At 41.5% G+C, this 17,966-nt stretch overlaps 2 protein-coding genes and 1 pseudogene across 2 annotated transcripts; all 3 read right to left on the reverse strand.

Moving 5' to 3' along the window:
* LOC119896614 overlaps positions 1-17,966 on the reverse strand; it is an 858,889-nt pseudogene that overhangs the window by 766,383 nt on the left and 74,540 nt on the right.
* Positions 484-8,059, reverse strand: lrrc31 (leucine rich repeat containing 31). Its single transcript, XM_038710169.1, has 10 exons — positions 7,871-8,059; positions 6,311-6,505; positions 5,454-5,597; positions 4,085-4,252; positions 3,580-3,744; positions 3,228-3,410; positions 2,533-2,700; positions 2,293-2,457; positions 1,586-1,741; positions 484-1,216 (listed from the first exon to the last, which is right to left on the reverse strand). Exons 1-10 carry the CDS (start codon positions 7,881-7,883, stop codon positions 834-836), a joined length of 1,740 nt encoding a protein of 579 aa, XP_038566097.1. The 5' UTR covers positions 7,884-8,059; the 3' UTR covers positions 484-833.
* Positions 9,183-15,492, reverse strand: eif2s3 (eukaryotic translation initiation factor 2, subunit 3 gamma). The gene is made up of 12 exons (XM_038710172.1): positions 15,346-15,492; positions 14,045-14,108; positions 13,825-13,952; positions 13,141-13,262; positions 12,937-13,031; positions 12,665-12,823; positions 12,403-12,537; positions 12,134-12,228; positions 11,325-11,469; positions 10,716-10,885; positions 10,221-10,393; positions 9,183-9,525 (listed from the first exon to the last, which is right to left on the reverse strand). Exons 1-12 carry the CDS (start codon positions 15,412-15,414, stop codon positions 9,462-9,464), a joined length of 1,419 nt encoding a protein of 472 aa, XP_038566100.1. The 5' UTR covers positions 15,415-15,492; the 3' UTR covers positions 9,183-9,461.

A 17,966-nucleotide genomic window follows, 5' to 3' on the forward strand; every position in this document is an offset into this window, starting at 1 on the left:
TGAGTTCTAGTTTTGGTTGTATAAAGAGTTTTGTCTGATTTAACTCAAAACAGTGGGACACAGTTTTGAGTTTTTACAGGTGCATCTCAAAAACTTATATCGTAGAATAGAAAAGTTTAATTTTCTTCTATAACTGAACTTAAAAAGTGAAACCATCGTGTCTTCCAGATTCATTACACAAAGTGAAATATTTCAAGCTCTTTTTTCTTGTTTTAATTTTTGAAGATTACGTCTTCCAGCTCTTGGAAATCAAAACTCCAATATCTCCAAATTAATTTTACATTAAAGAATTTATACAGAAACGTCGACCTGAGAAGATCTTTAATCGGCCGATTAACTTAAAACACCTGCAAACGTTTGCTGAGGTCTGGTTCTGCTGCTCACGGTGAACTTTCCCACGATAATTGTTGGAGATGCACCTGTGTTATAAATATCATATTCATGTTATGAAATTAGCTGGGCGACATGAATGTGAAGTCAATCTACAGTTAAAGATTCTTCTTTGCAACAACAGAGATCACATCAGGTTCATGATATCGGTACCATAAAACATGTTTTTAATACAATATTTATAGACTAAACAAGATATTTGGTGCTCTGTGTTTCTTTATGTCATTTCCTTTTTACATGTTACTGTTCGAATTTGAAAAAGCAAAAGAAAATGTATAAAAAATATTTTCTGTATTATTATTTTCCCAGACGTGTGTTATATCGTGCTCCGTGTTTAAAAAAATTAAAAACTATATGACTGTCTGGAGTGTTGGTCATGTTTTTTTTAATTCAGGTGTCCATTATTCGTGTTTTCAGCTAAGCATCTTCAGGATTTTGAGTCCCTACTCCTCAGACTGACTATCCTCTGGACTCTCCTGACTGGTCGCTTTAAACGCTGATTCTGTATTGGGTGGATCCCACTCCAGCAGGACGCTCCTCTTCCTCAGGCGGTGGTTCAGCTGCTGTCTGTCCTGAGAGCCCATCGTCCACCGCCGCAGCGCCAGCCGAGTCAGAGCAGGCAGTCGAGGCAGAGCGGTGAGCAGCGCCGGCAGCCAGCGTGAGCAGGGAGCAGAGGTCGAAGGTCGGAGGCTGAGGTCAACGTCCTCCAGCGAGCCCAGGCCTCCGGCTGCAAACAGGGCGAACCAGCCGTCGTCACCTACCGAGCCGTTGTAGGACAGATCCAGCACCCGCAGAGAGGACAGGCAGCCGCGTCTGCACACGGAAGCTGCACAGGACAAAGAGGGAGGACGAAATAAAGCAGGATTAAATAGAGCTCCAGACTCAGGAGGATTTCCATTTTAAGGGGCTCTTTGGTTTTCCTCCGTGACATTTCAGGTGGAAATTTGTCTGAAGGCTGAATTTACTCGTCATTTTGTAAATTCAGATTTTACAATCAACATGAAAGACCCTGAAACTGAAGCAGCTAAATGGAACTCAGCCATCATGAATTTAAATACTGTGGTTTATCCTACTGTGACGTGTACAAATGACTTTGTAAAAAATATCTCTTGTAAAAAGCTTATCTTTAACTTTAAAGGCAACTAAATCTAAATAAATGAATGGCTCGTTGTGTAACAGTGTGTGTGTGTGTTACCCAGGTGTCGCAGGTCCTCAGTGGCGAGCGCACAGCTGCTGAGGCGGAGCTCCAGGATGAGTGACGGCTGCAAAGCGTCCAGCAGCAGCGCTAAACGACCGCCGACCACTTTACACCAGGAAACATCCACGCCGCGCAGGTACGGCACGGCGAGAGCTGACACACACAAAACAGACTTTTTATGGAGTCACATGTATTTAAAAATAAAATAAAATGGTTAATTTGTAGTAACTGACTACATGTTGCGCAAGGAGTGTACTTTAGTACAATTCTGAGGTGCTAGTACTTGAGTATTCCCATTTCAGGAGGAAATACTGTAGTTTTTAATACATTATTTAGTAGCTATAACAATATTTGTAAAAAACTACCCAATTAAAAATTAAAATGAACTCTATCTTGACCAAGTACAACAGTAAAATACAATTACACATGAATGCACCAGTAATAATAATCCTATATTATAAAGTATAATAATATAACCATCACGTGGGCCATTTGTCTAAATAACTAGTACTTGTAATACTTTGAATACATTTTGACTTGTAATAATATTTATACATTGTAGTATTACCACTTTAACTTAAGTAAATTATGTGAATACTTCTATCCCTGCAGTATTAATACTCACAGTACCAGTTTCAGAAGTATCAGTTCTACAGGTAGTAGTTGCAGTACTAGCTCTAGCAGTATCAGTAGTATGTACGTACCGAAAGCAGTAACGGACTCCTCGTTCAGGCTGCAGCTGTTGAGCGGCAGACGCCTCATCTGTGTCAGAGGGAGGGCGGAGACCAGCGGGTGGACCACGCCCCCTGACGCCTTATTGGACGACACGTCGAGCTCCGTCAGCGCCGTCAGAGAGGGAAGCACCTGGACTGGAGACAAGGAGTCACATGACCTGCTTTCAGGTCAGTCTGAGGTTTAAGATTCACTCACACACTCGGACTCACTCAGGGCCTCCAGGTCGCTGTGCGTGAGACAGCACAGGTGAAGGTCGAGGCTCTCCAGCTGAGTCAGGTGACTCAGGTGGAGGGTGAGGCGGCTCAGGCCTCCAGCCAGACTTTTGTTACAGGACAGGTCCAACTCTCGCAGTGAGGGGAGGCAGCGGAGCGAACCACCTGCGGGACAGGGAATGTAAATGTGCCAAATTTAAAAAGTTATTCAGACTCAAGTTCTCGGAGTTCCGGCCATCTAAAGTGATCATGTTGTTACAGCGGTACCTTCAGGTGAAATGCCGCCAACTTTAGTAGAATCTATCAGCGTTTAGATTTTGTTTAATCTAAATTGAATTAGCAATTTATGTCAGAGAGATCACGGCTACAAGAGTGTGGCGAGCATTTTTAGTGAAACCAAAATAAGTAATAATAAAATAAAGTGTTTAGGCAGAAATGGGCGTCGCCTAGATGGAGTGATACAAGTTGAACAAAAGAATGCAGGAAAAACATTTTCTTTTGCCATTTTAAGCCTCTGGAGAGAGTTGGAAACTCCCTGAATAACAGCTTTTTGCTTCTATGCCGGAGTAGGAAGCTGCAGCTGCTGCGTCTGAAGAATCAAAACCTACAGAAACTGCAAACGGAAAACAACGTCTTTCCCTGCGTCAACCTAAACCAAACATGTACATGCATACTGACAGTAGGTCTCATACTGAGAGCGTCCAGGCTGTCCGTCGTCAGACCGCAGGCCTGAAGGCGCAACGTGGTGAGGGAGGCGGCGTGGGAGAGGGAGGAGGTCAGCCCTCTGAAGCCGCCGACATCTACTTCCTGTGCGAGCTGAGGGTTACACGAGACGTCCAAAACACTGAGTCTGGGGAGAGCGGACACCATCCCTCCTGAGGGGGACAGACATATTTGTTATACACACACACAGTGTCTTCATGAATATAACATCTGTGGTTGTTCTCCAGCGGCATTATGGGAAATGTAGGAAAAGGAAGCAGATGAGGGATGTTGCCTGTTCCAGCCTTTGCATCCAAGTATATGTGCATTAAAGGCGAGTACCCAGTGCAGGAACATCAGCTGCAGTGAGCCGGCAGGCCACCAGGCGGAGCTCCCTCAGGGTGGGGTGAAGTTTACCCAGCAGGCCTTGCAAAGCGCCGCCCCCAACGCCACCGTTCCACGACAAATCGAGGACCTCCAAGAGAGGGACGCAGACGAGAGCGTCACCTACACAAACACAAACGTTTACAAAGCGTACTTAATAAAATCAATGTGTTTGAAACATTTAACAGCTAACGATCATTTTTATTACTGATTAATCTGATAATTATTTCTGATGTGTCAGAAAATAGAGCCCAAGATAACGTCTTCAGAGAGATTTAGTTTACTCTGATGTAAATCCTCACATTTCACAAGTTGGTTCTTAAAAAGTCGATTCACGAACTAGTTGCACAGTCGTTGATTATTTAATTGATTCATCTATTAACAGACTTTATTACAGAAGTTTTGTTTTGTCAGTTTGTCCATATTCTACGTAATAATAATAATAATAATAATAATGACCCACCGAGCGCAGCGACGTCATCAGCGTTCAGCCTACAGCTGCAGAGCCTCAGCGCTCTGATCCCGCCCACACGCTGGAGGTGAGAGGTCAGCGCTGCCAGGCATCCGCCAATCAGCTCGTTCCAGGAGAGGTCCACCTCCTCCAGCAGGGGGAGAAACTGGAGCAACGTCGCTGAGAGGACGAGAAGAGGAAGAAGGAGGGCAGACGATGTGACGCCGTGGACGCTGATGCTCAGACTCGCAGCTACCTGAGACTTTCCTGCTACAGTCAAAGTGTTGTTTGACATCTGAAACACCTTTTCCCAACGTCTGACTTTCCTAAACAGACAATCGCACTCGCAGCGATACGACCCCTTTGTAAAGATTAAAATTGTCCAGTCCTGTAAATACGTTGGTGATAGAAAACTAAACTGGAAGGAGACTCAGTTTATAAGAAGGTTGTCCCTGAGAAGATAAAGCTCCTTTGATGTGAGAAGAAACCTGCTTTAAAATAAAATTAAAATCAAGGCGTTACAGTCAGTGTTCTTTCTTTGTGCTGTGCTTAACTGTAGACGATCAGTAAGTTGATTTAAAAAGCTGGCTCTGTGATTGTCCTTGCCCCTAATTCACTGGCGGTCATCACAGAAAAGTGCCAAACTAGATGTTGTGGATCTTGTCGTCAGCTCTGATCAGGTGTCAGAATGCTTTTAATGGCTGTATCGTTTTTATTTCTTGTCCTTGTCCTGTTTGATGTCATCTGAGTTTCCTCATTGGAGATTAATAAAGCTTTCTAATCTAACCTAATCTCATCGGAGTCCTGACCTCTCAGTCTGGAGCCTCTGGTTTAAAGTGAGACTGTGTAATAGTTTGAAATAGGAAACTACACAATCTTCCACTTACAACTGAAACACACATTCAGTTCAATAAGCTCACAGGAGTTTTTCTGATAGGGTCGGTTTAGTCTGTTCTGATCTCGATATCATCACGGAGCTGACTTCATGTCTCCTCTCTACTTGTGCTGTTGTTACACTGTGTGTATTTACCTTGGCTGCTGTTCAGCAGAACACACTCTGTCTTGAATCGACTTGACTTCTTCTTACATAACATGAGCGAATAATCTTCACGAGAAACTAAACTGCTTCATCATCGTGTTCATTCAGACAGTTTCACTGTAAACGCTTCAAAGAAAACTTCAACATGCTTTATAAAGTCATTTTTAAACATATTACTTTCATTTTGTCTCCATTATTTGATCCTTTGCATACTGTAATTGTACCTGCAGTATATTTATTTGACCAAATTTTACATTTTGGGGCTTTTAAGTGTACCAAAAATACACTAGAGTTTACCTCTTGTGTGTTATACAGTTATAAAATGAGAGTAACCGTGTGCACCTAGCTCCAGCAGGTCTGTAGCAGTCAGGTCACAGTGAGCCAGGTTCAGGCTCCGGCTGTCGACTTTCTTCCCCAACCTCTGCAGGAAAACACACACTCGACCCCAGCCGACGTCGCGCTCGCTCTCCACGGCCACAGCGGCGCCTGAAACGCGAACACACATCTGATCTAACGAGGCTTCATATGTTTAACCTCTTTTATTTTGCCATCTCAACTTTAACATGTTCCCCTTCCTATTAGATGTGAAATCGTTCCTCTTATCGTTACCGGCTGTAACGGGATTGTAGTGTAACTAACCGAGGACAAAAGCCAACAAAACTTGTTCTGTGCAAAACGTTTCAGGGGTCTGAGACAAGTCAGGAGAGCGTCCTCTACACTTACACTCGATGTGTTCTGGAGCTATTAACTTAATCGGCAACTGTTTTGATAATCTAATAATCATTGTGAGTCATAAAAGAAGTCAAAATTCTCTGATTCCGGCTTTTTTTAAGTAAATATTTTGTGGTTTCTTCTCTCCTCTATGACAGCTAACTGAATATCTTTGGGTTTTTGACAAAACAAGATGTTTAAGGACGTCGTATGATGATTAACCGATTATAAAAATAATCGTTTGTTGTAGCTCTAGAGGAGGGACACAAACACAAAGACAGAATTTCATATTTTAGGCAACTTTAAGTTGTTGTTGCAGGAACTTTGTTTTTCCTCACAGCTACAGGAACTAGTTTAGCTCCGGGTTCATGTCAAAAGGATTTAATCACCAAGATGTAATGTAATAAAACATGATAAAGTTTGACTGTTTAGTAAACGAAAACAAAAAGGAAGTGACATCAGATTCACATCCAGCTGTGAAACAACACCTGAGCTCCGTCCTCTCTCCTCCTCTCTGCCCTCCGTCTCTCCGTCCTCAGGGATCCCCTTCCGGTCCGAGGTCCAGGACAGGAAGCGTCCCAGCGGCTTCCTGTCCGAGGCCGTGCGTTTCCTGCGGATCTGGTTCATGATGACGTCGAGAGGGGAACGTCTCTGACCGCCGCCCTCTCGTCCCCGCTGACCCTCTGACCAATGAGAGCCAGAAGACAAGATTATTACTATAAACCTCATCTTTTAAATGTTAAAGATGAATTCATTCTAAATGCTTTAATTCAGGATGATAAAGGCGTTTATTCATTGGTGCTTCGTGGACTGCATGTTTACAGGGTTGCAAATGTTTAATTACTGTGTAAAGTTGAATTAAATGTATCCAAAGTACTCCAGTACTGTATGAAAGTAAAATTATATTTACTAAAATGTGCTTCTTTCTAATTCTACTCTTCTACAGCTACAGTTTCTTCTCAGATTAAGTTTCACATATATTTACATAAAGAAAATATAATAATCATATAAAACACATCATTTGAAATTAATAAAGTGGTTTCCAACCTTATTGAATTGTGACCTCTTGTCCACGAGTTGTTCGCAGTTTCACTAAACTTCTCACTAGATCTTAACTAAATAACTGTTTCATATCGCCAAAAGTGTTATCACGATAATAAAAATTAATGTAATTGGATATCAAGATAAATGTTAAATAGTTATTATTTTTTTCAAGTTAAAGGCTGATTTTTGCCCCTGAGTGAAAGTTAAAGAAACCAGATGGTTAATTGTGGTTTAAACTCTTATTTATGGGCAACACTTGGTGCCAAACAGTGGATCACTTCCCAAATCTGAGGCAGAACATTCAAAATAATTATGATTAAATCTTTTTTCAACAAATATGCACGAGTAAAAGTAAGTCAAATCTTTTCTTCAACAAAATATAAATTATCTTCAACAAAAGAAAAGGAAAAATTAAGTGCTAATTCAGTCGTGATTCAAATTAATTAAATTATACATAAACATTATATTTTTATTGAGGAAAACAAACAGTTCAAATTATCCAATATTTCCCCAAACAAAACAAAACAGATTTTCTTATTATTTTCTCCTTTAATTGATTATTTAGTTTGTGAAAAAAAGGTCAAAATCCTCAAAATTATTAAACATAAATTAAACATAATTAAAAGGAAAAGCAGCAAATGTTCACATTTGAGAAGCTGGAACCATGAAATGTGTTTGCCTTTAATTAAGAAGTCGATCCACTTATTGACTAATCTCTAATAGTTTCAGCTGTACTTGTATAAAGAGTTGGGGAGTTTAAGTTATAACAAAACATATTTGAGAAGCAAAAAAGTAGTAACTTAAGCTGTCAGACAACTGCAGTACAGTAAAACGTCCAATATTTGCCTCCAAGTACAAGTACCTCCGAGATGTACTTAAGTGGGCTACAGTACCTAAAAGTACTGGAACACAGGAAGTAGCCTCTGAACCTCCAGGACTAAAGTCCCGCTGGTTGCAGTTCTGGATATTTTGCTGCAGTGAAATCTCTGCACAACTGGTCTCACCTGCAGAGTCCATGAGGAGGGTGAAGAAGAGTTGAGCTCCGAAACAAAACAATCAATCAATAAATAAAAACTGGTCCCGGCGATGCGTTCACGGTCTGTTTGTTTGGAGCGAACACAAAAACACTAAACAGAAAGGATCAGGTGAACTCAGCGTTGACTAAAAATGATTTCCGCAGCCTCGACAGTCTCCACTTCATCTTCACTTTGCACCGACTTTGCTTAAATACCTAGATGACGTCATGACTCGTGCTCGTCAGGTGGATCATCCCGGAAGTGCGACAACACCTTCAGTAAATGTTAAATGTTTTGGCATCTGATACTCCAGATACACCAACTCAGATACTACTACAAAGCAGCAGCTCCACAGTGTAGAAATACTCTGTAACTAGTAAAGTGTGTATATATATATATTTTAGCTAGTGAATTTGTTATCAATACAATCTTACTGATATTAAATTTTGCGTTAAAAATCTCTATCTGCAGAGTTATTAAGTGAAAGCACAATATTAAATATAAATTACCCCCAAAAGATACTGAAGATACTGCAACATAAGCAAGACGTGATCTCCCCCCCCCCAGGTTTTATTTCTATGAACACGTTTTATTTATTTTTCTATCCAATGACAATGTATTTGTGAAAATTAACCAGCAGTTTTTGCTAAATATGTTTCTTTGTTAAAGTAAATTAAGGTAGAAATAAATATTTTAATGAGCATGTTATTGTGCTGAGCTGCCAGTTTATTACTGTTTTGGAGGCAGCTGTTTGGACTGTATTGCATTATACAGGTGTTTCTATTATTTTGTCCACTCCATTTATATCAGTGAAGAATGGCTAAGTAACACCTGTCAGTACGATACCTTCATGCAGGACTGATGAACTACATTAGTTGTAGCTAGAGTTTTATATAGATTATATTTAAATGCAATAGGTTAGTGTAAACAAGTAGTGATTGTTTTAATTATCAACTAAATCAGTTTATTATTTGGTCATGATGATAACTTGTGTGCACAAGATATAAGCAAATCTCTCCCACAGCCCGGGGAGATCCTATCACCACTCACTAACCCAAACACGTCCAGGTTACTGCTCCATCACACAAGACAAAGAAAAGCTGAGGAAACGTTTGGTATTTCTGCTTTAAAAAGTACTAAAACAATAAACCATTTAACATTAATTCATTCCATTCATGACTCATAAATTAATCAACTCAGGTCTGATTCTGACAGATATATTAAAAGTTTTATGTTGATCTGCAGTTAATCCTCAGCTGAGACAAACACGTTCTAACATGAATGAAACAGGACAAACAGATTTCTTCCAAATGTATTTTTATTAGCTCAGACTGAAATCTGCACAGTACAGGATCATATCTGTACTCGATCAACCGCCCAGGGGCCTCTGGAGGGCCGATAGGATAGTCTAAAGGGCCTCCTCGGCTCTCCTTCGTCTGAGGAAGAGGAGCAGAGGGAGGTGGCGTCTGTAAATATCTTTACACCACAGACGCGTCCTGTTCTGTTCCTTCCTCCTTGTGGAAATAAAAACAACAAAAAAAGCGTGTGGTGATGGCTGTGATGTCCAGCGTTTTCCTCCTCAGTCATCGTCCACTGTGGGTGTGATGGTCACGCCCCTCCTGATCTGCCCCCATCCAATCAGACTGACAGGAAGAAGGAGGAGAGGAAGCGATTAGACGACCACATTAAAAAGAGCATTTTACATCATAAACGCTCTGTTTGCTTCCTAATTACTAAAAATCCTTCTGTCTTCATCCCTAACGAGAAGCTTCCCGAGTTTGGAAACAGTTCAGACTTTTCCTGTTGATGTTGGAAGAAGAATTAATCAACTAACTGGCAGCAATCTGAATTCCACAAATATAAACACGATTTCACAGACGACTGACAGTTAAAAGTTAAAATCTAAAGGCCCATTTATACTCGTTTTTGGCCCTGTGTCGCTCTGCAATTACCCCGCCAAAACACTAGTTGGCGGTGGGGTTCCACTGTGCTGAGTTTCTTCTTCTTCTTCACCGGTGTAGGCTGCTACATGCAATGGAGACTGAACGTGAGCGCATCATGTTGCAGCTGGAGCTGATCGATGTTGAACAGCAGTTACTTTTAGTCAAGTTACTGAAACGCAGAAACGAGAGACGAAGTCGGAGGAGACGGTGCGCAGGACGCTTGAACCGGTCGAGGCAGAAGAAGAAAGACAAGCCAGAAATACAACAATACCAACTTGACCACAGTTACATGTAGTTACATTTTTGGGGAGGTGCACATTGAGCTGTAGATATAAATTGACCTTTAGCCGTGTACTGGACAGACTTTGCTCTTCAGTCGTCAGCCTGATTCTTACCGCCAGTGCTTCTCCACACGTCGACTCAGGGCGATCTTCTCGCCGACCTCTGTGCAGACCGGGTTGGTGAGGACGATCTTGGCCAAATCAGCCTTGACGGCGCTGACGCGGCCGCCTGTCGACAACGAGCCGATGTTGACCATCAGCACCTCGTTCTTAGACAGCTTCTGGACCTGCAGAGGCACAACGAGACCAAGAGGATCAGTTTCTGGAGGATCACCGTGTTTATGAGAGGACTGCGCGTTTGGTAAAAGCTGTCAGATCCTCCACATGCCAGCAAGAATATAACAGAGCCATTAAAACTGAAATGTCCTGACTCTAGATGACTGGGCTGGTTCCTCACAGCACATTAATCTCTCCTCTAAAGGCCGTTTCAAAGGCTTGACGGTCCAGGAGCTTCATGTTTCTGCATCTTCACTCTAGTTACAGCTCGAACATCGTTCCTGTGTTATAGTTCAGAAGGACTACATGTCCCATGATGCCATGTCGCCTCACCTTGGCAGCCTTCTTGTCCCCCTCTGTGCGGACTCCCAGCAGCCTCCTGAGCAGGAAGTAGGAGATCTCCAGCTCGGTGAAGATCTCTGGCAACGCTCCGACGGCGCCCAGCACCTGACCGACCATACGATCCGCACGGCACAGCGTCGGGTCGATCTTAGTTCCCACGCCTGCACACACACACACACACACACACACACACACACACACACACGGTTTACTTACTTTAGGATATTATATATTCAGCTCACATCTCTGTGAGTCAGTGTTTTCATGTCTGAATCCAATGTGGTCTTGATTTGTTTTGGGCCAGAAGTAAGCTGGTTATGGATATCGAGGTGGCTTTAACCAGGCCAAGAACAAATTTAGGAAAGCTAAACAATCATAAACCCAGAAAACATCAGCGTCAGATCTGCTCCTGCAGCAGCCTCATGTTAAATGACGGCTATCATTAAATAATATGTCTTAAGTTCCAGGTTTTCTGAGCTCCATTTAAAATCACTCAAAATGTGTGATGAGTTTAGGGACTGCTGCGTCTGGATTTACTCTTTTAATATCTTCCACATAAAAAGGATCAATCCAGGTTTAAAAATGTGCGTGTGGACGTACCGATCAGGCCTCCGGGCGCAGCGTACTGCAGGTCGTTGTGCTCAGCAAACAAAGAGACGATCTTGGAGAAGATGGGTTTGCACATCAGCTTCCCTTCGTGGTCTTTGGATACGATACCTGGCCGCACCTCGAGCTCCTGACCCACCTGCAGGTCGCGCACACATTAATCGCACTTGCAATTATATCAATATATATGATAAAGCGATAACACTCTGGTCATGTGACACATGAGACTAAAGCCGTGTGCAGAGGAAGCATCATCTTGGCACATTACTTCGTACCTCGACCTGCTGAACATCGGCCTGAGGCTCGACAGAACCGGATACTGTGGAAACTTTATCAAACAGTCAGTTGTGTGGGACTATTTTAGTTTCAGGTATTGTGCAAAACCTGCCTTGCTATCATTGTTAACCGGAAAGGGATTACCGAAGTAAACGTTTGAAAGCATAACTCCATATGAACGTCACAATATTTCAAAACAGCATGTGGAAATTACTCCAAGCAAGATAATTCATGCATCATAACACACAGGCCCACAGGACGTATGTATGTTTAATGTATCCAATATGGTGTTGGTCATACTATACGATGATTTGTTGCTTGGCTTTTCGGAATAACACAGAAGATAAAGGGCTCAAAATTTGATTAATGCTATGTCAGAAAATGTAACTCACTCAAGATAAGCGAGTAGTGAGGAAAAACAACTCGGTAAGAGGCAAGACAGGAAGTAACCAAACATCCACCCTCTCTGATTATAACAGAAGACAAGTGCTGTGAACAGCTGAAGTAACAATAAAACCAAATCTCACCTTGAGCACGCCCTTCAGGATACTTCCTCCTGCTACGCCTCCTTTCAAGTCATCGACTTCACAGCCGGGCTTGTTCACATCAAAAGATCTGATGACTAAAAACACAGGAGACGTTTACCGGGTTTCATTTAGTAGCATTCAGATTCACTCAGACAGCGTTTTGTGCTTCACAGCAAACAAACAACGAGAGTGTGATGTGAGGTTAAATACACGATGAGGAAAACATGAAGCAGACACAACAGGTCACAGAGTGAAGGTGTTTTTTTTACCGATGAGTCTGGGCTCGGACGTGAAGTCTCTCAGGGGCACCGGGATCTTTTTGACGATGTACTCACAAACTACCTCGATGTTGTACTTCAGCTGTGCGGAGATAGGAATGATGGGAGCGCCCTCTGCTACTGTGCCTGCAGGACAAACATCACACACAGCGTCAGCGGAGGTTTAGAGAAAGTGACCTGAAGAGGAGGAAATGTAAAAAGCTTTTTTGAAGAAGAAGAACCCCTGATGGACCCGGTTCTTTAGAGAACTCACCCTGGACGAAGGCGAGGATCTGCTCGTACTGCTCTTTGGCCTGGCTCTCCTTCACCAGGTCGATCTTGTTCTGCAGGATGAGGATGTGCTTCAGCTTCATGATCTCTATGGCCGCCAAGTGCTCTGACGTCTGGGGCTGAGGACACGACTCGTTACCGGCTGGCGGACAGAGACGACAACAACAATCAGGTGACTTCTAAAGAGCGAACTGCGAGTAAATAACACACACATTAAGACAAGGTTTGTGCTGTTGATGGGAGTCAGAGACTCACCAATAAGCAGGAGGGCTGCATCCATGACGGCGGCTCCGTTCAACATAGTTGCCATCAAAATGTCGTGACCGGGACAGTCGACAAAGGACACGTGTCTGGAGGAAAGAAAAGTCGCACAGATGAAGATTTTACTGTGAAACTGATTTCAGCAGGATATTTGTTTAACAGCTTAGACCTGTGCCCTCTCTCTCTCTTCAGGCTTACCTGACCAGTTTGAAGTTGCCCTTGGTGCCGGGGATGTCTGAGGGAAACTCATCGGGAGTGCTGCTGCCACACGACCTGTAGCACTCTGGCCGGGGACAGCTGGGGTCGTCCAGCTGATAGACCTACAAAAACATGGACGCGTCGGGTCACTTTAAATACACTCCATCTTACTGGTCAGAAGTTTTACTTTAGAGAGAAAGTGATTATAGGAAGTAAGACTTGGGCATTCATATGAAACTGAACTCCTTCCAAAGTGTCAAGTTTCTGCCCTGTTAGTGCTCCCCTGTGAGAGCTTCTTTATTTAAGCGATTCAGTATTTTTCTACCCTGGCTAGAATTATTATGTACTGACAAGTTTTACCATTTTTAATCAGGGTTCCCCGCTCTTTTCTACAGATAATTTTCCAGGACTTTTTCAGAGATGATCTAGCTGGTATGACAGACAGGGATCCCGTCATGTCCTTCCACTGTGGAAGTCTGATTTTAAAGACGTGCAACGGTTTAAAACAAGTTGAAAAGAAAACGTTAATATAGATACCAACTAAAAACTACCACAGTTACCAGCCAGCGGTGACTAATATTTACCTTTTAAGGATAATACAACTTACATTATTGAGAGTTTCGGTCACTTGAATTAATGTCATCCAACCTGTGCTACCCCGTGACGTGACTCAGTGCCTCTTACCTTAGCGTTAGCATATCCTAGCTTGATGGTGATATTCCTCTCCAGCTCGTTCTTGAACCGGACAGTGTGAACACCAGAAATGGCCTTCACTACTGTGGACTTTCCATGGGCCACATGACCGATGGTGCCTGAAAGAGAGAGAGAGAGAAACGTCACAACAGGCTGTCCTCGTCTGCCACAAGAAAAACATGCTGAAAGACATGAAATCTGATTCCCGTACCGATATTGATGGTGGCCTGTCTGCTGATGATCTCTGGAGAGAGAGGCGTCAAGGTAGACACATCCTGCCAAGAGAACAACTCATGTAAAACCCATCACACACTGAAAACCAACACAGAGCTGCTGCACCCCCGTCCCCTCTTTAATCCTGGAGGAGAATAGAAACAAAGGCAGCCGTATGACGGACATGCAAACATTGACTCTGCAAACATGTTCGTGCTGCAGCAACATATTATCTGCTGTATTTTCGATTAATCGTTTCAGTCATTCTACTGTGAAACATTTGCTGGTTTCATCTTCTTAAATCTGAGGAACTGCTGCTATATTTTGTCATTTATGACAGTAAATGAAGAGTGTTTGGGTTTTAGACTGTTTGTTGCACAAAAGAAGCAATTTGAAGACGTCACTTTGGGCTCTGGAAAATTGTTATGAGCCTTTTTCACATTCACATTTGAAAGACTAAACGATTAATTGTGAAAATAATTGGTAGATTTGTTTGTTGCTGCACTTTCTGTTTGTATCTCACATGTGGTTTGGCTAACCGGTTTACAGACATGGATATGGGACAAAGAGTCTGACATTCTGTTGCATCAGCAACACCAGACTTAAGCTTTACATTTCATAAATATGCACTAGCTTTATAATAATCACATGAAACTTGGCTGAAGTTAGTAAACTGATAAAACAACAAAGCAAGCTGTCTCTGTTCTATTATTTACTTTAATGACTACTGATTAAAATGAAAACACACAAAAAGGTAGCGTAAGCATCATTAACAACCCCTTCAACCAATAACATATTTAAAACTCTACTGTATCGATTACTGATGTAAAGAAAAATAAAAAATAGATGACAGCCCGCAAAAAGAGGAGTTTTCCTGAACACGACCTCTGCTCTCATCACCGCAACGAACCCCATTCACATTTTAACAGATTTAACATAAACTTAGCAGGTGAAGCTAACGTTGTGATCACACCAGGGTTAAAACGGATATTATTGACGTAGAACAAAGATGGCGACCACTTCGGCGCTGAAAAACACACGATACATCCAAAGGGCGGTGTGATTTTTAAACGTTGATCAAAGTGAGTGTAACGCTAAGACATAATGTTTGTTAGCAGAGAAGCGGCTGTCTGCGGCTCCCCGCCCCGCCGGGGCCTGCCGTCATGTGCCGGCGCAGAACCCCCGGCGACCGTTAGTTGAATAAAATCACCTTTCGTGAAACAGTTTTGGCAACACGACGCGCCAACAGCCGCCGACACACCAGCACTATGCTGTAAAAACGATTAACCGGACACTTACCAGAGAACTAAGGTCTTGTCTGGCCAGATGCGGCTGACCAAGCGTTGTACCAGACTCGTCGCCCGCCATCTTGAATGAAAAGGGTATGAAGGAGGCGGCTCCGGCGAATGCCTGATCAACCGATGAAGACTATTTTTTCCCCCCTTCTTCTTCCAACAACCGGTTATCTCATAAAACTATGTTTACTTTCTGTTGTGTTAGTAGAAAACCACAAGTGTTTGTAACAATACGCTTGCTATATATTTGTTAGTTTAACTGACAGAGACGTACTTTTGCAACTCGGGTGATTCATCCAAGTAAAAGCAACGAGGGGTCCTTTCACAACGGCTGATGCAATTTATTTATCTTTTTAATGTAAAATACATTTTACGTTAAATAAAATGGCTACTGTTTATATGCCGCCCATAAATGTTTACTAACGAACCGGACACACGTTTTTGACTTTTTTCTACTCCAAAAAATGAATAAATATATTCTTATCCATGTGTCAGGTCCGTCGTTGTTTAATGACGTCATCAAACGGCTCTGTTATCTGTTTTGTAGTTCTCTCTGATCCCAGGACAAATCTTTAGTTTACTGGGCTGCTTTTTATTCATTACACTTCTGTCATATACTGTTTGCACATTTACACACTCCTGTTTATATTTTCAGATTTTTGTATATTTTATATTTGCCAACTTTTTAATTATTATTTCAATTTATTTAATGCCTTGATTATTATGTGAACAGCTGTAACACAACAATTTTCCCTTTGGGGATCAATAAAGTACGCCGTTTATGATTCTGATTCTGATCTGATTTCCCCCAGGGATTGATAAAGTCTTGTTCTAACCTATACTGTTTTAGTAAGTTTCAATTAATGTTATCAAATAAATATAGGGGAATAAAAAGTAGAATATTTGCTTCTGATATGTTGCATTTTATTTTGTATATCTTGAAAATGTTTAATCTCTTTACTTTATATTTATATTTCTATATTTATGTTTATGTAAGCACCAATATACCAAGGCGAATTCCTCATATGTCAAAATGTAGCCTACCAGTAAATAAACCTGATTCTGAAAGTACCATAAAATGAAATAATCATGTAAACAGTGGTGGGCAAAAGTATACAGATCCTTTACTTAAGTAAAAATACTAAGACCAGACTGTAAGAATACTCTATTACAAGTAAAAGTCCATCCATCCATCTTCATCCGCTTAACCGGGGTCGGGCCCGGGGATAAGTAAAAGTCCTGCATTGAAAATGTTACTAAAGTAACACTATGTAAGTATAATCAGGAAAATGTACCTATAGTATTAAAAGTTAAATTACTCTTTGCAGAAGAAATTATTATTCCTCATGCATTAATGGAAAAGCAGGACTTTATTGCTGTAGTTGTTGAGCTAGAGCTCATTTTTAACTATTTTGTATCAGACTGCAACTAATGATTATTTATGGTTATATCTGCTGATTATTTTCTCCATTAATCGATTTTTAAATTCTAAAAACAGTGAGAAATGCCGTCATGATTACCCAGAGCCCAAAGTGACACCTTCAGTGCTTGTTTTTTGTCCGGCCAACAGTCCAAACCTCAAAACAATAATAATTTAAAGTAAAGGCAGCAAATCTTCACACTTGTAAAGGTGGAACCATAAAATGTTTTACCCAAAAAATCAAATCTATCCATCAAAACTATTGCCAGTTAAATCAATGTCAATCTAATAATCATGTCAGCTGTACTTGTATAAACTGTTGGGAAGTTTGATGTATTACAAAACATCATATTTTATAAACTCTTCATATGTTTTGTGTTTAAAAATCTTACTTTGTAAAGTAACTGAAGCTGTCAGATAAATGTAGTGAAGTAAAAAGTACAATATCTCCCTGTGAGATGTAGTAGAAGTAGAAAGTGGCATGAAAAGAAAATACTCAAGTAAAGTATAAGTAGCCTACCTCAAATTTGTACTTAAGTACAGTATTTGAGTAAATGTACTTAGTTACTTTCCACCACTGCAAGCAAGTACAAGAACCTCAGCCCTGCACCATAGGTGTCATTTACACAGGGGGACGCTGGGGACATGTCCCCACCACATTTTGAAATGGCTGATTTTGTCTCCATCACCTTTTGAAAGTACTTGTTATAAATGTTCTGAAAAATAGCTTGCACCAAGAAATGTTATCTAATGAAAATGCAATTTAAATTTGATCATCGGTGCCAACCTGCCCCTCCATCACTGCAGATCCATCTCACCCCGGACACAACCTGTTCCAGCTCCTCCCCTCTGGTAGGCGCTACAGAGCACTGCACGCCAAAACCAACAGACTCAGGAACAGTTTCTTCCCACAAGCCATCACTCTGATGAACAGCTGATTTCTGACTCACAGTGTCAGGAACAATTCCTGTGCAATAACCCATAATAACTGTGTTTACTGGCTAACATTTATTCACCATTCTCTGTTTCAGTGCTGTTCATACTGTTGTATTGTCATATTGTAGATACTGTATACCAATCCACCTACCTCAGGTCATTACTCCTGCACAAAATACTTATACTTATTTATTCCAGCATCCTTTGCACTATGCTTCTTTGCACTGTGTACATGTGTACATGTATGCATGTATATGTACCTGTATATC

This window comes from Micropterus salmoides, unplaced genomic scaffold (assembly GCF_014851395.1).
Source record: "Micropterus salmoides isolate LMB-PRFRI ecotype aquatic unplaced genomic scaffold, ASM1485139v1 Ms_hic_scaffold_1, whole genome shotgun sequence".
In the NCBI taxonomy this organism is placed as follows: Eukaryota; Metazoa; Chordata; class Actinopteri; order Centrarchiformes; family Centrarchidae; genus Micropterus; species Micropterus salmoides.

Bases quoted from the DNA above. Each gene is read 5' to 3' on its own strand.
- lrrc31 (XM_038710169.1), bottom strand. The intron at 2,701-3,227 runs GTATGAGACCTA...CCTGTCCCGCAG, and splicing joins GGACAGCCTGGACGCTCTCA to GTGGTTCGCTCCGCTGCCTC. The intron at 1,742-2,292 runs GTACGTACATAC...TGTGTGTGTCAG, and splicing joins GGAGTCCGTTACTGCTTTCG to CTCTCGCCGTGCCGTACCTG.
- eif2s3 (XM_038710172.1), bottom strand. From the start codon at position 15,414: ATGGCGGGCGACGAGTCTGGTACAACGCTTGGTCAGCCGCATCTGGCC. The intron at 12,538-12,664 runs GTGAGTTCTCTA...TTTGTCCTGCAG, and splicing joins GATCCTCGCCTTCGTCCAGG to GCACAGTAGCAGAGGGCGCT. The intron at 11,470-12,133 runs GTGAGATTTGGT...CGCGACCTGCAG, and splicing joins TCCTGAAGGGCGTGCTCAAG to GTGGGTCAGGAGCTCGAGGT.